This window comes from Martes martes (genome assembly GCF_963455335.1).
Source record: "Martes martes genome assembly, chromosome: 13".
NCBI classification, from domain to species: domain Eukaryota; kingdom Metazoa; phylum Chordata; class Mammalia; order Carnivora; family Mustelidae; genus Martes; species Martes martes.
In genome coordinates this window covers 77,910,334-77,933,748 of record NC_137901.1, presented here as the reverse complement: position 1 = coordinate 77,933,748, position 23,415 = coordinate 77,910,334, and the positions used below count along the sequence as shown (strand labels likewise).

General features: G+C 45.6%; 1 protein-coding gene across 3 annotated transcripts in view; it reads left to right on the top strand.

Annotated features, from left to right (window-relative positions):
* Positions 1-1,989: 1,989 nt before the first annotated feature.
* TMEM233 (transmembrane protein 233) overlaps positions 1,990-23,415 on the top strand; it is a 39,001-nt gene continuing 17,575 nt past the window's right edge. For 2 of the 3 annotated variants that reach the window (XM_080821953.1, XM_080821954.1), the window contains exon 1: positions 2,243-2,481. In XM_080821953.1, coding sequence (XP_080678079.1) covers positions 2,296-2,481 — 186 coding nt within the window. In that variant the 5' untranslated portion in view covers positions 2,243-2,295. Of the gene's footprint in view, positions 2,482-23,415 lie in introns of all 3 variants that reach the window. The other variant, XM_080821952.1, reaches the window with a different exon arrangement.

The window sequence follows — 23,415 nt, the reverse complement described above, 5'->3', positions numbered from 1 at the left end:
GACCCAGCACTTGGTCCTAAGAACTAGAAATAGTAGTGAGATTGGAGAAAATGTCCACTGTGTCAAAACCACTAGGGAATGTTCTAAAAATACAGATTTCTCAGACATTAAAAATACAGGTTTCTGGGATATCACCCTGGGAGATTCCAGTTCGAGTAGGTCTCGGTTAAGATCTGGAAATCATTTTTGCAGTACTCACAGGTAATTCTGACCCATTCATCCAAGAAATGTTTCTTGCATTCCTATTATGTGCCAGAAAAACTCCAAGTACTAAAGATACAGCTCTGAACAGGTTACAAAGCTTAAGGTGTAGATAAAGAACTGATCGTGAACACATAAGAAAACAAATTACAATAATGATACATGTTATTAAAAAAAAACTGCTGAGGGGCGCCTGGGTGGCTCAGTGGGTTAAAGCCTCCACCTTTGGCTCAGGTCATGATCCCAGAGTCCTGGAATCGAGCCCCGCATCGGGCTCTCTGCTAGGCACGGATCTGGTGAAATGTAATTACTATGGGGACCTACACTAAATAAATATAAAGAGAAGATCTCTCTCTGAGGAAGTGACAGAGCTGATAGCTGAGAACCAAGAAGGAACAGCCACATGGCGGTCCAAAAGAACAGCACCCCAGGCAGAGGGAAGAGCCAAAACAAAGGCTTGGTTGAGAACTCCATAGATCTAATCCTTTGGCTTATTCCCACTTGATTAACCAACCAAAATGGGGGAGAAGACACTATTTCGTCTTTATGTGTTCACATACTAAGCACGGACTTTGTACCAGGCACAGTACCCGGTGCTGATACAAAGATGAGTAAGAGGTTCCCCTTTCTCAAACAGTCTGCCGTCCAATGAGGGAGGCAGGTAACAGAATCAGGATGGCCCCATCAGAAGTGAGAGCATCCCAGAAAATCAGTTCACATTCTGAGAAAGTCAAGCAGATGATTAATACTTCTGCTGCATCATGATGTGAGCAACTATTCTTGAAACTATGCATCATAAAATTACTTTGTATTTCTCTGTGGCCCTGCCAGCTCAGAATATTGGGATTTTAGGGGACATATTTGCACCAAGGGATACTGGGTCTGAGATACTGCATAATGACTATACTTTGGGGAAATAGCTTCCTCATAAAAACTAACGTGGTCAGAGCACTTAGATTCACCTGGTTTGATCTGCAATTTTATAGTGTTCACAATGTCCCCTATGAGGAAGGGATTCCTGTTATCTGCTTTTTTTTTTTTTTTTTTTTTTTCAGATGAAGGAACTGGAGCTCATTGAGGGGAAGGGACTTCCTTGATGTCGTTCAACTCAAACGTGACAAATTCCCATCTCTGTCTGGGTTTGGAGCCTCAGTTCTGGTCCATACCCACTCTCATGAATTGCTTAGCGATATAATTGCTCTCCTCGCGCTGGTTGCCGAAATAGACCCTTATGTCTTCTTCCCATCCCAATTATCACCTGGGTTGTGTACACCAGCCAGATCTACCTGCTTCTCCCTCCAGGGGCTTTGTAGGTGGAAAAGTGGAGAGGAGAGGGTTCCTTGTTTGTACACTTGGGGAAAAGTGGACCAAACCCAGACTGGCCGCTACTGGCTGTCTATACTGGGGGAGGGGCGGGGGGGGGAGCCGGTGTCTCCAGAGGACCCCTGTGCAGGGCACAGAGGGTTGGGCCCAAAGCTTAGCACCTTGCTCCCTGCCCACCTGCCAGGGAAAGAGAAATTCCTGGAGCTTAGGGTTCAAAGTCTGAGGAGGGGCTGGATGTGGGGAGGGGGCAAACTGTTAGTCAAGGGGAAGTAGTCAGTCCATGGCCACTTGCATGGAGCTGGGATGCCTTCTGTTACCCATAATGAATTCAAACTCAGTGGCTTGAAAAGATGAGCTGGTCACCTTGAGACTGCAGGCTGGCCAGTGTGCAATGTAAAGGACCTTCGTTCTCCCCCGCCCTAAGCCTCCTTTTAGTTTGGGCTTAGAGTGAGTCTGTGCGCCTGTCTGATGGTCTCTGGGTGTGTCCTTCAAGGAGTGCCTTTCCCCTGTTTCTCAGGCCGGCTGGCTCCCTCTCCTCCCGGAGGCCTCCCCTCATTCCCTTGTTCCCTCCCTCCCTCTTGTGCTGAAGCTCTTGGCCCAGGTCCCTCAGCCCGGGCGAGTGCACTCGGAGGACGCAGGAGAGGTGAGGTCACGTCTCCCTTGAGCCCTGAGCCACTGGCTTTTCAGAGCCTCACCAGGAGCCGGCAGCCTCAGTCCCAGACCGTGCAGACACTGTGCTGCTCTGCCCACCCTGTGCCGCCGGCCTCGCCCATGTCTCAGTACGACCCCAGCGCAGACTTCAAGAGGGCTCTGGACAGCAGTCCAGAGGCCAACACGGAGGATGACAAGACCGAGGAGGACATGCCCATGCCCAAGAACTACTTGTGGCTCGCCATCGTCTCGTGTTTTTGCCCCGCGTACCCCATCAACATCGTGGCTTTCGTCTTCTCCATCATGGTGAGTGAATGAGGACCTGGAGCAGCCAGGGAGGGAAGACCTGGGAGGCGTTGCCAGAGTGCCGGGGACCCAGCGCGCTCTCCACCGCTCCCTTACGCGCTGCCCGCCGCACCCCGGGTTTTCGGTCCTTTGCGCCTCCTCCTCACTTGTCTCAGGCTCTTAGCACTCTGCCCTCAACCACCAGCGCCTCCTCTGCGCTGCCCGTGGCGCCCAGAGCCCCGATCCAGCCTCTCCCAGGCCGGCTTTCCACCTCCTTCCAGCACCCATCGTGCGCTCTGCCCAACCCGGGGAGTTCTTCCGTGGACTCTGCGGCTTCTTTCCCTGCCTGCCTCCTCTGACATTCGTAGGCACTGGTCCGGTTCTTCTCAACCTGCTTTTCTAGAAGCTCAAAGTGCGCCTCCCTTGCAGGCAAAAGCCCGCCCCTTTCTCTGAGTGCACGGGTTCCATGGCCCCCTCAGTGCCGCGCGCGGGGATCCCCCTCTCCAGCGCGAGGCACCCTTTTAGCATACAGTCTTTGCTCTGCTGAACCCAGGGCGCCGCCCCGGCCACTTTCTGGGGGTCCCCAAGCGATTTCCAACGCCCTCTCCTTGATCCTGGTCCCATGCCTTCTTAGGCAACCCCGTTCTCCGGGGCGACAGCTCCTTCTTACTTCTCTTTACGCCAGCTCCCTCCTTGGCATCTCCGGCAACCCTTCGGCCCCTTCTTTCCGGCGCGCCCGCTCGCTCTCCAGGCTTTTCTCGAGCGCCCGTTTTGCCCCTCTCACCAGCAACGTGCGCCCGGGCCTCTCTTTTACTCTTTCTGCGCCAGCACGTTGTAGTTCTTCCCTCGTTTGCAGCGCGCGGACCCTATCTCCGCCTTTCTTGGCGTCCCCCAAGGGCTCCCAGGCTCCCCTCCACCGCTCAGTCCCGCGCCCAGGGCGCTCCCGCTAACGCACTGGCGACTGGGCGCGCCCTGAGCGCGTCCGCCTTCCGAACCGCGCGCCTCTCCGGAGTAGCGGCTGCTGCTGTTCAGTCCGCCCTCCCAGAGCTCGGCTCCGCGGCCTCCTTCAGCCCCGGTAGGAACTCCCGGACGAACCCCACCAGGAGGGCGGCATGGGCCCGCGAGGCCCTCGCCTTATTGACTGGAGCAGCTGTCCCCGGGGGTGGCGGCGGGGTAAGGTTCCGACCGGCGCTGTCCCGGGACAACCCTTGCCGCGATCTCCCTCCCCAGTCACAGACCGAGAGAGTCCGATTCGGCTCAGGGAAGATCGAGAGTCACTGTCCCCTTCCCCCATTCAAGTCCGCCCACACTTGCCCACGGGTGGCACCATATTTGCTTCATAGGTGCAACGACCTCATTTGTACGCGCAACCGTCCCTTTCCCAAACCCCGTCTGTCCGCACGAACATTCAAGCGCGCCGCCGCTTCCGTTCCGACTGCCTGGGTTCAAACCCCAGTTCCGACCGCCGACTAGCTGTATGGTCTCTGGAAATCACTGCGTCTCTCTTCAGTCTTTTTGGCTGTAAAACGGGAAGAATCATAGCCACGGTTTCTTGAGGTTGTTGTATTAATGATTGTAAAACGCTTGACACGGTGTTCAGGATGATGTTATTATTAGATCTTTACTCAAATGTCACTTCCCGAGGCCTTCCCTGATGCTGGTTTCCAATCAAAATCCCTACAAGCTCTACTCCCCCTGCTCTTGCGGTTTTCCGCCTAGAGCACTCCTCTTCATGAGATAGATTGTTTTATTTCTTAATATACTTACTGTCTATGTGCCCTCCTTAGAGTATAAGCCCTATGAGGGTAGGAGTATTTGTGGGTGTTTTTTGTTGCTGTATCTTCGGCACCTAGGAGAGAATCTGGCAGGTGGCAGATACTCCATAAATACACGAAATGACTGCAAGTGTGAGTGAATGAATGGTGTTAATGGATCATGACGTCTGCTTCACTCCTGCTGCGCTGTTCCACAGACTGGAGCCAGGAAAACCTTGGTATCGGGTTGCTGAGGACCAGCCAGCCAGTTTCCTCTCTTCCTTCCTCACCAGAGATATCCGGTCTTGGGTTTTCTGCAGCAAAGCTGGAGAGGATGCTGCAGCCAAATTCTCCAGGCAGCAGCAGCAGACACTCTGGCTGGAACTGGTGCCCACACTCTATCCTGATTTATTAATGAATCAGCAGCCAGTTTGCCCCTTTCTTATGGCCAATTATAAAACTGCCTGCAAAGGCTTTTTCCTTCATTGATCTGAGATGAGCTAACACTCCAGCTGGTGGTGACAGGTTGGATACTAATGATGCCACTTGGTGTGTCTGGTGGGACAAGACTGGTACATGCTTTGAATGGAAACCTCTTTTTTCTGACCACCCTCCTCCCCATTTCCTCCCTTAAGACTTTTCCAACAGTTTCATAGCAAGACATCGCCCTCACGCCGGAACACAGACACTGGACTTGGAAAGTTGACTAGAGGCCAAGTTTCACACCTTCTTAAAGCCTTGGTTTCTTCATCTAGAAAATAGGAATGTGAAAAGCATTTTTAGTTGAGCAAAACTGTCAGAAAGATGGAACAGGATAAAGCATGTCCAGCTCCCAGCATCGTGCGAGGTATGTGCAATAATCTTTGCACAGATGGATAGATTTGGAGCCTGGGAACAACATATGTCACATATGAAAACAAAAAGATCATCAAATAAGTGAAACCCAAATTCTGAAGAGCTTCCCACACCTTCCCCATCACCCACCCTCTAAGGTGTTTTCCCACTGACACTACACAGATCTGGGCTTGACACGTTTCATGATAAAGATTCCAAAATCCAAAGAATAAAGAGGAAGAGGAAGGGTGTGTGTAGAAGGAAGGGGGTGGACCAATCCTGACAGCTGTACGGCTTGCCTACAGTGTCTTGTGGTGTCTCTTTTCAAGTCTGACTTACCTATAATTTGTGGTGAAGTCAGGCACACCACTGCTCAGTGTGGTGCCATTCCCCATAGAGGTGTTTAAAAATGTTGGGGAGCATCTTTGTGTCACAGTGCCTTGGGGCCCTACTGGCATTTGTTGGAAAGGGCAAAGAGTACTAATGTCTTGCAATGCTGGAGTCTGTCCCCCAGTGGAGAATGGACCTCCCCCAGACATCAACAACACCCCAAGCAAGAAACACTGCAAAGGAATGCAGAGTGATATAAACATGACTGTATGGGAAATACTGATAAGGCTCAAAACAACTAGTTCCCAGAACTGTAAAAAGAACCAGCAATCTCAAAACAATGAGATCTTTATTTATTAAGCCAAGCCAGAGAAGACTTCTATAAATTACCAAGTTGGAGTAGATGCTGGGGAATAAGAAAACTACTTTGAGAAATATACGTCAGAGAAGAACATTCTTCCAACTGTGGGCATCTATGGTCTTTCCGCCATCCCGTGTGGAGGTAGGGAAGTCCTGCAGGTTGCCGGGCAGTCAGTGCCCTACAGTTGAGAATTGGTACAACATAGCTTGCTGTATTGGAACTCTGGTGGGTAGAGCATTGCCAGTGGCAGAGACACGGAAGTCTTTGCCTCTCTATTAAAAGTGTACTTAAACTCTACTCAATTTCAGGGATGGGTATCTCAAGAACTTCTCCCCAGGCTGGGCCACTTCTAGCCCATATCACATGTTCAGGGAATTCGAAAATGGCATCCCTTCTCCACACAGATGCAGCCCTCCACCAGGGCACATGGCTTAGAAAGTAGAGCTCAGCCTGGCTTTCAAGCCTCATTCCCCATGCTCCCTGGTTAACTCTGTTTATTCCATCTGAAAGGAACTCCATAATTTCCATATGGCTTTTGATTCAAAGAAAGAATGTTGGTTCATTCAACAAATATTTACTGAGCACCTACTATACGCCAGACTCTATCCCAGACATTGACATACTCTCTTAGCTCTATCAAGGGGTAAATAAGATCAACAAGTTTTCTGCGCTCTTAGATGAGAAGGAGAAAAGTTCTAAGCAAATTGCAGGAGTATTGGCAATTTTAGATTGAGTTCACTGTCTGTTGGATGTGTACATGGAATTTGCTACCTGACTCAAGAGACTGAAGTTGAGTCCACGCTGAGCCTCCATTCTTAAGGAGGTCATGATACAATCATCTGCACAGCTGAACCAATCTGGTCACCCTAAGTGTGGATACAAAATAGCGAATGACTTTGGACTGGATAATCTATAAGCCTTCTTTCATCAGAACAACTTTTCCTTCGCACTTATAGAACCTGTCTAGATACCAAGCACTGGGGTTCAAATCCTTTTCTGCCATCTGTTATTTGTGATTTCATGCCACTGACTCAATCTTTCTGAGGCTTGGTTTTTCAACCCTGCAAACGGGGGTCATGATAGTACCTACTGAAGTACAGCCTTGGAGACTGAATGATAAATGTTTTCATCCCATTGCCTAGGACGTCGCTAGAATTCACTAAGTATGATGATGGCAATGATGGAGATGATGATGGTGGTGATGATGGAGATGACAATGATGTGTATATTTCAGGGATACAAGCCATTGCCTTTTCCAGTGGCAATTTTCCTCTTTTTATTGAGACCAGAAAATTCAGTAAGATCAAAAGCAATGACAAGAAAATGTGTCACAGGAATAAATAATTGTTGCAGCCTAAAAGTAAATATTAATGCTAAACTGGGATGTGTACAAATAAACAAGGAATATGGAGCAGGCCTATTTTTCTCCACTCCCTTCTGCAACCACTTAAAATGATAGTAAGTGAATCTGAAAGAGTACAAACACCCAAGGACATATTAGGAGAACAGGTGAAGAGAGGAGAGAGGTGACAACATCTTGGAACATGGAAAATGGTTAGCTGAGCATTGACTTGACCTTATAGAGTAGATAATACTGAAATTGAAATCCTGCAGAAGGAGGGTCCAAAAATAAAGTCCATTTACCCTGAAAACTCTAGAAAGGCTCAGAAATTGGAGATACCAATTGATGATATCACCTTTGACGCTAGGAATAAAGAGTAGGGTTGAAGAGTGGAGGAGTCTTTGAAAGTCTGTTTAAGAAGTCCATATACACTATGGAGTATTATGCCTCCATCAGAAAGGACGAATACCCAACTTTTGTAGCAACATGGACAGGACTAGAAGAGATTATGCTGAGTGAAATAAGTCAAGCAGAAAGAGTCAAGTATTATATGGTTTCACTTATTTGTGGAGCATAACAAACAATATAGAGGACAATCGTAGATGGAGAGGAGAAGGGAGTTGAGGGAAATTGGAAGGGGAGGTGAACCATGAGAGACTATGGACTCTGAAAAACAACCTGAGGGTTTTGAAGGGGTGGAGGGTGGGAGGTTGGGGGAACCAGGTGGTGGGTATTAGGGAGGGCACAGATTGCATGGAGCACTGGGTGTGGTAAAAAAACAATGAATACTGTTACGCTAAAAATAAATAAAAATTTAAAAAAAAAAGAAGTTATTACTACCAGAGATCATCAGCCAGCCCCTGCGGTAGGCACCTAACAGAGGAAGGAGATTTGTTGTCTGGTGAGATTAAACAGAGTGGCACCAGATACGAGGCACAGCTGAGGATAAAGTCAAAGTATCATTGAACAAGAAAGCTCTAGCCCCTGTCCCCACTTTGTACCTTGACCCTGGCATCCAGGCAGGAGACTGGAGAATTTCTCTCCAACAAGGTGACCACACCAAAAGAAAAAAACATACAGACACAAACATGTAGAAATTCTCCAGAGAAATGATGAAAGCCCCACCCGATCATACACGTTGCCCATCTGTTGACAAGCCCCATCCTCATCCACAGAACTTCCAAGAAGTTTTTCAATGTCTTACTTTCAAATAGGAACAAGCAGTGGGAGGTTATCAGATGTTTGAGAAATTCTTCTGAATTAACAGGCCTGTGGTTTACAGAAGAAATTAAGTGTAAGGAGATAAATAATGCCAAAAGCAGAAGAAAAGTTAAGGGTAGCTGATGAACATGATGATGATGGTGTCCACAAAAACAGAACAGACTGGGAAAAAAATAAATCAGAGAAGCAGAACAGAGATCTTGGGAATTAAAAAATGAGGGTTGATTTAAAAAAAACAAACCAGCAGACAGATTAGAAGTCAACGTTGAGGGAAGCTCAAGGAAGTAACACAAAAATCAAAAGAGATGGAAAATGTGGAAGCAACTCAAATGTCTATCAGCAGAAGAATGGATAAATAAAATATGGCGTACACATACAATGGAATACTATTCAGCCTTTCAAAGAAAGGAAAGTCTGACACATGCTACAATTTAACCCTTGAAGACATTATGCTAAGTGAAAGACGCCAGCCACAAAGGGACAAATATATTATTCCACTTACGTGAGGCACCTAGAGTAGTCACATTGATAGAGACAGAAAGGAGACAGTGATTGTTAGTGGCTAGAGACAGAGGGGAATGTGGAGTTATTGTTTAATGGGTACAATGTCTAGACGTGGGGAGATGGAAAGTTCTGGAGACAGATGGTGGTTATGGTTGCACAACAGTGTGAGTGTACTTAACGTCACGAACTGTGCCCTTAAAAAACAGTTAATATAGTAAATTTTATGTCATATATATCTTACCACATTTCAAAAAATGAGGAAGGAAATTTTCCTCCCCCAAAAGATAGAAATAATCAAGAAAATTTGAGAATTGTTCCCAGAAATCCAACATCTAATCAGAAAGTTCATAAAAGGGGCACCTAGATGGCAAAGCATGGTAAAGCGTCTGCCTTTGGCCCAGGTCATAGTCTCAGGGTCCTGGGACTGAGACCCACATCAGGCTCCCACCTCAGTGGGGAGTCTGCTTCTCCCTCTTCCTCCTCCCCTGCCCATGCTCTCCCTTTCTCTGTATCTGCCTGTCTCAAGTGAATAAATAAAAATCTTTTTAAAAAGAAAAAAGAGGGGTGCCTGGGTAGCTCAGTGGGTTAAAGCCTCTGCCTTCGGCTCAGGTCATGATCTCAGGGTCCTGGGATCAAGCCCCATCGGGCTCTCTGCTTGGCAGGGAACCTGCTTCCTCCTCTCTCTCTGCCTGCCTCTCTGCCTTCTTGTGATCTCTGTCTGTCAAATAAATAAAATCTAAAAAAAAAAAAAAAAAAGGTCAAGAAAATCCAAACAGACAAAGAAAACTGAAGGGAGGAAATTGTTAAATAAATAATACAGGAAAAAAGTCTGGAACAGAATGCTTGAGTTTCCAGATTGCAAGAATCCCTGATATCCAATAAAATGAATGAAATTATATGTGTACTAAAGCACAACATGGTGCAATTTCAGATATTTAAGGGTAAAATTTCTCTTGAATCCTACAAACTTATAAGAAAAAAACATGCCATGGATGCATTCATAATGGCTTTGGAATTCTCATCAGTAATGCTGAAATTTTTTTTTAAGATTTTATTTATTTGACAAAAAGAGGGACATCAAGAGAGTAAACACAAGCAGGCAGAGTGGGAAAGGGAGAAGCAGGCTTCCCACCGAATAGGGAGCCTGATGCGGGGCTCGATCCCAGGACCCTGGGATCGTGACCTGAGCCAAAGGCAGACGCTTACAACTGAGCCACCCAATTGCCCCAGAAACGCTGAAAGTTCAGCAGTGGAACAATGACTTCAAAATCCAAATGGAAAATTATTTCCAATCTCCATTTAGACCCATCTGAGCAATTAGTCTTGGGAGAGAAAAGAATAAAGACATTTTCAGATAATCAAGATTTAAAAAAAAAAAATCCAAACAACAACAGCAACAAAAAACTACCTGCCATCTACCTTTCCTCAGAAAGTTATGGGAGGATGTGCTCCCCCAAAACACAGCAGTAAATCAAGGAAGAGAAGGACACAGGATCCAGCAAAAAAGGTCCAACACAGAAAAGAGGCGAAGAGAAGTCCTCCTCAAAACAAGGCAATGGGTCTCGTAAACCTGCAGAGGATCCAGTGGATAATGGATCAGTGGTCTGAAAGCCACTGTCAAAATCCATTATCTGGTCATGGGCTGGCACAGTAAGCTACAGCCCCGCCCTGTGCCTGACCACCCCTGCTCTAGAAAACAAGGTCTGTGGTCAAAAAGAAAGTAATGTCCACAGGATGAAAGACAAACCAAACCGACTCTTCTTTCCATCCGACCCAGGCTCCACTGGGGTCTGCTCATCCATCAAAACTATATTTCACGTGGACTTCAATTAAGTTTAAAGGGGAGTTTTGGGGGGGGGGGGTTGTTGTTGTTGTTATTGTTCTTATGGGTTTTTTTGTGACTGAGGCAGAACTTGGAAATCACAGCTCTCGGCCCAGGCAGCTAACCCAGGAGATTTCACTCTGCTCACAAGTTGGAGCCCTACATGTCGTGGCTCATTGGGTCTCTCAATGTGACTTCTCTTAACCCTCTCCAGCTCTTCCCACAGGACCATCAGTGCAGAAACGGGGTATTAATACTATGGACCCTTGTGATTTATCTCTCTCTTTTTTTTAAATATTTTATTTGTTTATTTGACAGACAGAGATCACAAGTAGGCAGAGAGGCAGGCAAAGGGGGGGGGGGGGGGAAGCAGGCTCCCTGCTAAGCAGAGAGCCTGATGCAGGGCTCCATCCGAGGACCCTGAAATCATGACCTGAGCTGAAGGCAGAGACTTTAACCCATTGAGCCACCCAGGCGCCCATGCCTCCCTTGTGATTTATCTCTTATGAAATTCTGTACATGAAGCTCTGATGAGTATTAAAATGGTTCCAGATGATAAAGACCTTACCTGAAGTATGCCACTGTTGGAAATTTCTGTTAGAGACATGTGCCGATTTTCTAGATGCGCATATCATCCAAGCTGCTGCTGCTTTCTTGACTACTACATGGCAGAGGGTGGCCACTGACATTTGTTATTTGGGAATCTAGAATTTAAACTGCTGTAGGAGTCCTTCTAGTCCCAGGTAGAGACTAAATCTATTTCAAGATATTAATCTGTGTGTTCCTATTAAAAAAAAATACCTTTTTTCCCCCTTTCAAGTTCCTATGTAAATCCCAGTTAGTTAACATACACGGTGTAGACTCTAGTGATTCAACACTGCCATACAACACCTGGTGCTCGTTACAAGTGCCTCCCTTATTCCCTATCACCCATTTCCCCCATTCCCCCACCCACCTCCCTTCCAGTAACCATCACTGTGTTCTCTATAGTTAAGAATCTCTTTCTCAGTTTGCCTGAAAGAAAATATGTTTTCTTTTATTTATTTTTTACTTTAAAAAATTTTTTTTTATTTCTTTAAGCGTTAACAGAATTCATTGTTTTGGGTTTTTTAAAGATTTTATTTATTTATTTAAAGAACAGAGAGATCACAAGTAGGCAGAGAGGTAAGCAGGCAGAGAGGGAGGGGGAAGCAGGCTCCCAGCTGAGTAGAGAGCCCAATGTGGGGCTCTATCCCAGGACCCTGAGATCATGACCTGAGCCGAAGGCAGAGGCTTTAACCCACTGAGCCACCCAGGTGCCCCCAGAATTCATTGTTTTGCACCACACCCAGTACTCCATGCAATACGTGCCCTCCATAATACCCACCACCTGGCTTTTACTTTTTTAGAGAGCGAGCGAGACCGCATGTACACACAAGCATGGGGGAGAGGGGCAGGGGCAGAGGGAGAGAGAATCTCAAGCAGGCTCCATGCTCAGCGCCTCAGCAGAGACAGAGCCCAACACAGGGCTTGATCTCATGACCCTGAGATAATAACCAAAATCGAGGGTCAGACGCTTAACTGGCTGAACAACCCAGGTGCCCCAGAAAACGCATTTTAAATACCATTTTAATTTACTAATAAAATGATATAATGGCTATGTCATAAGCTAATGTGGGAAATATAGATAAAACAAGATTGGCTGCTAATAGATAGTGAAACTGGGCTACGGGAACACGAGGAGTCATTATATTATTTTGCTGACTTTTTTCACGTTTAAAAAATTCCATGACAGTTTTTTTTTTTTTTTTAAAGGAAAAGGATGGGGCACCTGGGTGACTGAGTGGGTTAAGCCTCTGCCTTCGGCTCTGGTCATGATCTCAGGGTCCTGGGATCGAGCCCCGCATTGGGCTCCCTGCTGCTTCCCCCTCTCTCTCTGCCTGCCTCTCTGCCTACTTGTGATCTCTCTCTCTCTCTCTCTGTCAAATAATTTTTTAAAAAATCTTTATAATAAATTAATAAATAAATAAATAAATAAATAAATAAAGGAAAAGGAAAAAAGTCCAGCCAGAATCTGTCTCCCAAAGTCATCAAACACTGCCCAGATAACAACAGCAGCTATTAAATGAGCTGGCAATACGGGGCCATGGATGAGGTGCAGTTCATCATTAATTAGTAAGCAAATTATTTCTCACTTATAATGTATGAATTTTAATGATAACCTTGGTGGAAACCTGCAAATAATTATCAAGAGGAGACCAGGTAGGAGGACTCATACCCCCAGAACAATGCTTCACAAACTTTAACCACTTGAGGATCTTGTTAAATGCAAATTTCATGCCTCTTTCAAAACTCAGCTGGAAAGTCACCTCCTCCATGAGGCCTTTCTTGCTTGCCCTTACCCAGTGTTGTGCCCATTATATTCTGAACAGATTTCTCTCAGGGGACCTTTACTTCCTTGCACAAATTTGTGTATGTGAACTCCTTGAGGTAGAACTGCGGGCCTCATCACCTGGCACAATGTTGAGCACATGGTCAATAAGAAACATGTTGAATGAATGAATGATTGAATGAATGAATGAATGAACGAATGGCTATAGAGGCCCAAGTTTGTTCCTACCTTTATCTCTGAGGATTCCCCTCCCTTCCTAGCTGTGTTCTGCATTTCTGCCAAAAGTTTTTTGAAAAATACCCAGGAGACCCAGACTAAAGCCACAGGTTGCTGAGAGGTTAGCCAGTCTTTGTTCCTGACGATAACTTTCCAGGCTGGTCTAGAGCTCACCAACATCCTCACGCTGCCACCCAATGGGTCCGTGTTTGGAAACTGGTCTCTCTTCTCCATGTGCTAGTCCACGGGTTGGATGACACTCTTCAGTTCAGAGCTACTTTTCCAGAAATGTGATGCCTTCAGAGTGTGAGCCTGAGCATACCTGAAAACGTCCAGGTACCACAAGTTCAAGAAGCCAGACTTTCCAACACCAGGCTTCTCAGACGACTGGTTCTGCCCAATGTTACAAAGTTTTGCCAAAAAAGGGGTGGGACAGAAGGTGATGAAATTGAGAAGTCAAATGCTAAGTTAAGCAAAAGTAAACTGCTCCCTTTCCTTTAGGATTTCTTGAAACTTTGGCCAAACGCTGTGCCTTGTGGCTCTTCAGGGGAACAGTATAACACAGAGCATTTATTTAGCATATCACCCGGGATCCTTTGATCCTAAGGCTAACACACCACAAAGCACACTTTGGTTATTACCATTCTTAATGATTGTGGTTCTCGGTCTTAATGGATTGAGACATGTTGATATGGAGCTATGGCAAGGAGCTCCATCCCTAACATTCTCACGTTATAGACCTACCTCTCCCTGCTTTCTTCCAACAGAAGTTTTTGGGTTTTTTTAAGATTTTATTTATTTGACACACAGAGATCACAAGTAGGCAGAGAAGCAGGCAGAGAGAGAGAGAGAGAGAGAGAGGAGGAAGCAGGCTCCCCGCTGAGCAGAGAGCCCGATGCGCGGCTCAATCCCAGGACCCTGGGATCATGACCTGAACCAAAGGCAGAGGCTTTAACCCACTGAGCTACCCAGGCGCCCCAAATAAGGGTAAACAACACAAGTATTTTTAATGGGTCTCCCTAGCCGAACTTCTGTTCATGCTCTTCCTCCCTCATTCTCTTTTTCTGTGGGTGAAATTCAGAAAGTCACCTTTCCCTTTCCTTTACTCTGTGTATGTCCTATTCCCCTCCAATGAAGGAGACTTTCTGTATTTAATGCCCTCTTCTAATAACTTCATTTGTTCTTTGTTCTGGATAATTTTGGTAGTGTGGTATTGCCATTATCAACATCATCACCATCATCATCATATTTGTCCACATGTCCTTACTTCTTGAAACATTTTAATATGGACACAATTTCACTTTTTCCTTGCAAACTCTCAGGGAAGTATGCAAGAGAGACGTCTGCCCCATTTACCCATGAAGAAGCAAAGCTTGGAAAGGTGACACAGAGTAATGTATAGCAATGTTGAATCACTGTATTGTACACCTGAAACTAATATAACACTGTATGTTAATTATACTGGAATTTTTTTTTAAAAAAGAAAAGAAAGAAAGGTGACCCTAGTAGATAAAATCAGACACGACAGTCCTTACCCCCATGGAGTTTAGAGTCTAGTCTGTTAAGGATTATGATCAGGTGGCTATGCCTCACCCTTTGATAGGAATACAGGTTTGATGTTCTGAAAGCTTTTCCTTTTAATAGATCTGCCCCACCAATAGAGGAAGCATCATATAATGCTCTCAATCAAGTCTGGCAGAAGTCCTCTCTAGTGTTTTGGTTTTAATGATAGGCAAAAGGACAATCCCCACTTGTCCTTGAAGATATTTATGGAGAGGCACAGCCCAGAAACACAAGAAGGAGAAAGACAGGCATGAATGAATGAAGGATGACGGCAAGGAATTGTGCCTCGTGGTCTGCAAGCCCCATCTCTGAACTCCCAGCACTACCTTTAGGCACAGAAACTTAGGAGCAAGCAAAATCAAAACGAGAAATCCCAAAGTCAGCTGAAAGCTCAGACTTTGTTACTAAAGGGCCCGGGTCTATCAAGCTGCTTTGATGGGAGCCTTGCTACGGAGGAGTTAGGCATCTAAGACAGTGCTGATCTATATAAAGAGTTCTTACAGCTGAACAAAAGTATCTGAGGCTGTGCTCAGGCATTAATGTTAAGTCTGTATAGGTATGTGAGTCTGTGTGTGAGAGAGAGAGAGACAGACAGAAACAGAGAGGCACAGAGAGATACACACACACAGACAGACAGAGAGGTAACCTCACTTCCCACTGCCCAAATACGTACTAGAGATATAGGGATGGTGAAGAGGAGGATGGTTTTGAGAGAAGAAGAAAATCTTTTTTTCAAGATTTATTTATTTATTTATTTGAGATAGATAGAGAGAGCGCCTGAGCACAAGAACAAGCCAGGGGAGGGGCAGAGGCAGAGGGAGAAACAGACTCCCCGCTGAGCAGGGAGCCCAATACGGGACTCGATCCCAGGACCCTGAGATCATGACCTGAGCCAAAGGCAGACACTTAACTGACTGAGCCACGCAGGTACCCCAAAAGAAGACATGTCTTATAGAGAAGAGAACATGTTCTAAAATTAGGATTTCAGTATGGGCAATTTAATAGATCAAACCATAGCAAACAAAAATTTTAAATACCATACTATTTTCCATAGTGAAGTCCACTTTTTTGTTCCGTCCCTCAACCACAGAGAGGGTACCTGATGCTCCTGAGGTAAAGTTCTTCATGCTTTTAGAGGTCACGTGGCTCACAGTATCTCCCCTTGTGCCACTCTTTCTCAGGTATCTACCAACAAAAAGAAAGGGACTCTGGCGAGAATGTCTTCATTCACTTCAACATCCCACGAGCCCCCAGATAGTCCCTTCCACATTTGTGCCTGATTGTAACAAAGTCCAAAATCCATTTTCAATGAGAAGGAAAACAGAAGAGGCAGGGCGAGTGGCAAATAGACACCTGTATGGCCAAAGACAGAGAAAGCCCGGGTCACCAGGCTTTTCTTCCAGTTACAGCATCCTTGGTCCTGGCCGCCATGGCAGGAAGCTGGCTGGGCAGCACGTAGCTCTGAGTTTCAAAGAGAAAAGCTAGGAAAAGGAATTCAGATGGGAGAAGAGAGCTTTAGGCCAACACAAAGAAACATCACTCAAATACGCCTGGTCCCCCTTGGAGGAGATGCCACAGCACGTGGGAAACCTCTGGCCACTTGTCAAGGGTAGGAAGCGGGGGGCAGTTCTCTCAAATTCATTCACTCATTCAACAATGTTTGAATACTATGTGCCAGACATTATGGTGACCCTTAATACAGCTGACATTTGGGGCATCTGTGGGCTAACTGGTTCTCTGATTAGAAGAGACCTACATGCTGGGTCAGTGAATTAACCCCACTTCCCCTCAAGATTTCTGAACCGGTTAAGAAATAAGACACAGGAGGGACGCCTGGGTGGCTCAGTTGGTTGAGCGGCTGCCTTCGGCTCAGGTCATGATCCCAGCATCCTGGGATCGAGTCCCACATCGGGCTCCTTGCTCAGCGGGGAGCCTGCTTCTCCCTCTGCCTCTGCCTGCCTCTCTGTCTGCCTGTGCTCACTCTCTCTGACAAATACATAAATAAAATCTTTAAAAAAAAAAAAGAAAGAAGACACAGGAAACAAACAGATGGTCTGTTTGCAGAATATGGCTTCAGATCCACAGCCAAACGGACCCAAACTGGGCACAGGACAACCACAGCCTTCCCTTGCTTGTTGAATGAGACAGTCAAGGTCTTGGCTCTCTAGGAACTTGTCTTAGTGGAAGAAGACAGACCATACACAGGCTAGCACATAAACAAGATCATTTCAGAGACTGGTAAGAGAAAGAACTGTGAAGAGTTTATTCTCACTGTGAAGAGAATAAACAGGGAAGTATGACAGAGTAGGACCAGTGGCGGCAGGTGGTGGAAAAGAGATTCTGCTTTAGAAAAGGATGGTTGGCTGAAGGATGAAATCAAGCCAGCCATGGGAAAATCCGGGCAGAGCCAGGCAGTGCAAAGGCCCTGGGGGCAGAGTAAGCATGGTATAATGCAGGGACATACGCGAGGATATCTTGGTCATCCACTTAAAATGGACCTAACTCCCCCAGGAAGGAATCCCAGAATAGGCCACAAAATGGAAAGCTAGGGCTTCTGTTACTCGGGTTGGGGTGGGAGGTCACACAACACCTCTTCACAGATCATTACTGTGCCTCGGCCTCAAGCCAAATTGCTCCCATATGTGGGACCAAATTATTGGTTTACTTTTACTTCAGCCTTCATTCCAAATTAGAACGATCACTCAGAACTAATTTGGTCACTGAGGAAGCAATACCCATTTTTGCCTGGGTCCCAGTTTCCCTAGGCGTTCATGACCTGTGAATACAAACACATGACCAAACAACAGCCCAGGCTTCACTTGTTCTTGCCCCTCTCCGCTATGTCACCCCCCGCAAAATTCCTTTCTGTATTTCTGAGAGGTGCTTCTCACGTGTTCACACAAAACTGTAATGCGCCCACTGTTAACACCAGCAGGGCCTGGCAGCTGCTTCTAGGGGACCCTGGGGTAAACACCAAATACACCTCCCGAGCAGCTCCTGAGCCCTCACATTATCTCTTGCCTGACACCGCCAACTTCTCTGGCCTCCATCATTGGTCGCCTGGAATCCTTGAGGCGCAAAAGCTCTGTCACCAGGCCTTCCTTCTTTTTTTTTTTTTTTTTTTAAATTTTTTTTTTTTAATTTATTTATTTGTTAGAGAGCGAGCGAGCACAGGCAGACAGAGTGGTAGGCAGAGGCAGAGGGAGAAGCAGGCTCCCCACGGAGCAAGGAGCCCGATGTGGGACTCGATCCCAGGACGCTGGGATCATGACCTGAGCTGAAGGCAGCTGCTCAACCAACTGAGCCACCCAGGCGTCCCCAGGCCTTCCTTCTTAAAAGAAAAAAAAAAGTGTACAATTCAAGTGATTTTTAGTATACTCACAAAGTTGTACAATCATTACCAGGATTTAATTCCAATAAATTTTCATTTATTGAAAGAAATTCCATAAAGAAAATTCCATACCCATTAGCATTCATTCGCCATGTCTCTTCCCCCTAAGCCCTGGCAACCATGAACTGACTTTCTGTAGCTATGGACTGACCTATTCTAGATGTTGCGTATGAACGGAATTGTACATTCTATGATCTTTTATGTCTGGCTTCTTTCACTTAGCATAATGTTTTTCAGGTTCAGCCTCTTTTTAAAGCCAAGTAATATTCCATTGTATGAAAAGACCCTATTTTGTTTCTCCATTCACTTGTGGATGGACACTGGGTTGATTCCATTTTTTGGCTGTATCAGGAACGCTCTGTGAATGTTCGTGGACAAGTTCTTTTGTGTGTATGTTTTCACTTCTCTTGGGTATATACTTAGGAGTGGAACTGCTGAGTCATACCGTAACTCTACGTTAACTTTTTTAGAAACTGCCAGGCTGTTTCCAAAGCAGCTATGCTGTTTTATGGCTTCATGCTGGAGGGCTCCAATGTCTCTACCTCTTCAATAAAACTTTTCTTTCTTTTTTTTTTTTTAAGTTTTTTAAAATTTTTAACATTTAAAAATTTTTTTAAGTTTTTTTAAGTTTTAAGTTTTTTTAAATTTTATTTGTTTTAGAGAAAGAGAGTGTAGGTGGGGGAGGGGACAGAGGGAGAGGGACACGTAGACTCCCCACTGAGGGCAGAGCCTGACACGGGGCTCATCCCAAGACCCTGAGATGCTGACCTGAGCCAAAATCAAGAGTCGGACACTTAACCAACTGAGTGCCCCCCTCCCCAGTGCCCTTGTCTGTCTTCTGTATTCTAGCCATCCTAGTGGGTATCTTATGGTTTCGGTTTGTAGCTCCTTAATGACAAATGATATTGAGCATCTTTTCATATCCTTATTGGCCACCTGTATATCTTGTTTGGAGAAATGTCTGTTCAGATCCTTTGCCATTTTTAATTGGGTTCTTTGTCTTTTTGTTGCTGAGCTGTAAGAGTTCTTTGTATATTCTGGATAGAAGTCCCTTATCTGATATGTAAGCAGCATATTGTCTCCTCTGTAATAGGCTCTCTGGCCCATGTTTATTTCACTTGCTTTGTGACCCTTGTTTGGGGGGGGGGTCTATGTGTTTCAGAGTTTCCAATGAGAACTTTTTTTTTTTTTTTTTTTTTTGCTTGTAGCCTTTCTCTTTACCCCAACAAGAATTGGCAACAGAGTCAAGGGCAGATACTAATGGTTTGGGATCTTCACTCAACTCCAGTTTGAAATCCAGCTCTGCCCTTTCACCTAACTTCTCTGAGCCTTGGTTTTCCCACCTATACAATGGGAATGTTAGTGCAGATCTATCCACATTATTTTCTTTTTTCTTTTTTTTTTAAGATTTTATTTATTTATTTGACAGAAAGAGAGCACAAGCAGGCAGAGAGGCAGGCAGTGAGAGAGGGGGAAGAGGCTCCCCGCTGAGCAGAAAGTCCAATGCGGGCCTTGATCCCAGGACCCTGAAACCATGACCTGACCCAAAGGCAGAGGCTTAACCCACTGAGCCACCCAGGTGCCCCACAGCATTATTTTCAAGATTAAATGAGGTAAGGCTGGGCCCTTCACAGGCATTATCTCAATTAAGCCTCACAATCAGCCTGTGCTGTAGACATTATTATCCCCATTTTACAAATGAGGAAAACTGAGACTCAGAGCCATCCCTACAAGGCCTTATTTTCCTTTGAGGTCAGCTACTACGGTATTAAAGATCCAAATATCTATTGTCTGCAATAAAATGAGGCATAGCACAATTCACATACCCATGGACAAGTACTGGGGGGAGGGAACTCCATTTAAGTGAAAAATTGTCAGTGACTCTGGCTTATGAAGTGAAAGCAGCCGAATTTCCTTCATGAGCGCTTGAACTCAAGCCAAAAATTCCTTATTCTGGTCATTCACACAGCAAACCCATGTCTGCCTAAGGCAGAAGCCCACCCTTCAGAACTCTGACACAGAAGTTAGATGACACAGTTTACCCTCTGTTCCATCAGTACCAAAATGCGTGGTTGGTCACCTTGGTCAGAATGTTAAGTTGGCCAATGGCTTCATTTCAATGTCTACTTGCACCGTTTGTGTTACTGGTTTGCTTTTCTGTCGATTCAACCTCATATAAGGGAAGTAAAGGCATACTAAGTGTCAGACCCTCCACCAGGCACTGGAAAAAGGATGATGAGTAGAAAGAGACATGGCGCCCACCCTCATGGAGCTCGAGTCCGGTGACGGAGTCAAACACTCAATGAGTCCATCAGCAACAGAGTAAAATGACCGAGTCGCATCGAGAGGAGGCCATGAAGGAAACAGATGCAGACTGAGTCAGCACGTAGGTCAGGGAACCTACTGAAGATGGGGTGACCTGAGAAGGCTGCCTTGAGGAAGGAGACATGAAAGCCAAGACCAGAAGAATGAACAGACCCTGGTCGCATAAGACATCAAGGAAAGAGGGCTTCCAGCAAAGGAAATGACCAGGACAAAGATGGGGGGGGCAGTTTGGAAAGAGGGAGGTGGAGCAAGGATGAAGGCTCCAAATGGGATGGAGAGGCAGGCAAAGATCAGCCCCTGCAGGACTTGGAAGGCCATGATTAAGAACATGCGTCTGTCTCCCAGGGCAATGGGGAGCCAAGGACAGGTTTCCAGCCAAGGTCGCTAGGGTCTCCCAACTAAGGTCTCTAGGGGATCCCATCCCATCCCCCCACACAAGTGATTTATGTTCTCTTCTCTTATGGCATTATCAGACAACAAGAACTTTCCAGAAAAGCTACTTCCCACTGTGGTGTCACTGGCTGCTAAAGCTTCACTGCTTACCCATCCCAGGTAACAGAAATGTGCCTTCTATGCCCTACCAAAGGGGAAGAGGACTTGGTTTTTACCCAGGTCTTTTTTTCTTTTCTTTTTTTTTTAAGATATTATTTATTTATTGGACAGCCAGAGATCACAAGTAGGCAAAGAGGTAGGCAGAGAGAGAGGAAGGGAAACAGGCTCCCCACTGAGCAGAGAGCCTGATGCAGGGCTCGATCCCAGAACCCTGGGACCATGACCTGAGCTGAAGGCAGAGGCTTTAACCCACTGAGCCACCCAGATGCCCCCCAGATCTTTTTTTTTCTTAACAGTAGACATAATCATAAGGAAGAGCAATTGGGCACGGGAATGTGGAGCACACCAAAGTGCATTTAATAGCTCATTTGTTTTCATCTTCGTCAATCAGCATATGGTATAATAATAATAATAATATCAATGTAATAGCTAACACTTACTGGCGCTATTTACCAAGCGCTGCTCAAAGCATTTTACATGTATTAACTCATTTAATGCATTATGACCAGGTAACCAAAATATAAAAACAACAACTGACTATGTCTTCCATTGTTATTATTTTGTGTTTGGCGGCTAATTTTGTTTGAGGGTGAACGTGGGATTTCTGGCACGTTTGGTGGTAGACAAGAATAAAGAAAACCAACACATTTTTGACAGGGAGATCAGGAGCACAGATTAGAGGCATATTTGCCTATTTTTCACATCAGTGGCCAAGTTTTTATTAAATTAGAATCAGGTCTGCTACGTGAAGCTGGGTTATCAACAGTGTATTAAATCTAGCTCTTAGGCTCTTATGGACATAAAGACATAGTTATCATAAGAGCTTTGTCGATCAACTTCCTATCATTTGGTGATGTTTGTAGCCCCCCTAGAAAGCTGCCTTTGAAAGCAGACACATTATCTGCTTCCCTGTCTCTGAGTCTCAGTTTTCTCAGTGGATACAATTTTTAACCCCCATGAGGATCATGGTGAAGATTCAGTTATATGATGGCATAAATGGTTAGTCCAGGACCTGGCACAAAGTAGGTACCTTGTGAATATTAACTATTATTTTGCCATAATTATTATTGTAGCTAACATAGCCCCTGGTTTACCCCTAGCCTCTTCTCATCTCTCTCTCTCTCTCTCTCTCTCTCCTCCCTCCTTCATTCCTACATTTCCTTCTGGGTTTTCTTAAATACCTTCAGTAAGAAAGTTATTTCCTACCCCTAGGCCTTTGCACATGCTATCTTCTCTGCCAGCCTTCCTCTTCCCCACCCCCAACTCTTTGCAGGTCTGACCCCTTCTCAAGTCTTCACATGTCAGTCTGCCTACCACCACCTCAGTGACCGCTCCCTCCCTGCACCCCATTATTCTTGCCTTAATAATGTTCGGCTATCATCTTGTTTATTAACACGTTTACTTATTTTTGGTCTTCACCAGAATGTAAGCTCCATGAGGGTGATGGAGAGCGCTGTCTGGCACATAGTTGGTGCTCGACAAATAATTTTTGGATGGATGGATGGATGTCCATCTAGGACAATGGCTCTCAACTCTTCTTGAAATAATCTGGGAAGCTTCCAAAGAAGTATTGATTCAATTGGTCTTGGAGTGGGCTTGAGCACAGGAATTTGTAAAGTCCCTCCAGGTAATTCTAAGGTTAGCTGGGGCTGAGAACCACCAATCAAGGGAATTTAAAAAAAACAAGTACAACTTGGAAGAGCTGCATCTTGGGCCCGCACCTAGCAGACACTCCGTAGTGATGCGGTCTCATCTGGTACCATGTGGGATATGGCAAGTGTTCTGCTCTCAGAGCAGAGGGAAAGGACAAAGTACTTCCCATGTTTTTCCAGCTCAGGACAGTGGTGTAGCTTTATCATTTAATGTAAAGTATCATGAATTTCTAGAATGTTGGATCCCCTCATGTTCAACTTCAGTTAACAAAATTTATGGAGTTACATGGAGTCTCTCCTTCTTGGAAATGTGGATGCCAGGAGTTGCCTGAACCCTCCAATAGGCAGCCAGGTGTCGTGGCTGCATAACCTCGTGACACAGACTTGCTGCTCCCTGCTGCAGTTTTTGGTTTTGGGTTTTGGATTTTTAGGGATGTTTTTGGTTTTTGTTGTTGTTATTGTTGTTTAGTTGTTGGGTTTTTGTTTTTGTTTTTGAGGTTGGGCATAGAAACAGTCCCCTTCATTTCCGGTTCCTGACCAACATTCTTTCTGTGGTTATTTGGGTGTCATGTGTCCCTCCAGGGAGGGGATGTATAAATAAGCTTGAAACAACTTGATGCAGTGACCATGACATCATTAGTATCCACTGCAGGAGAAAGGAATTCGCCCACGTTTCTGTCAAAGTGTGACCTTCGCTGGCTCGGGGCAGCTCACCAA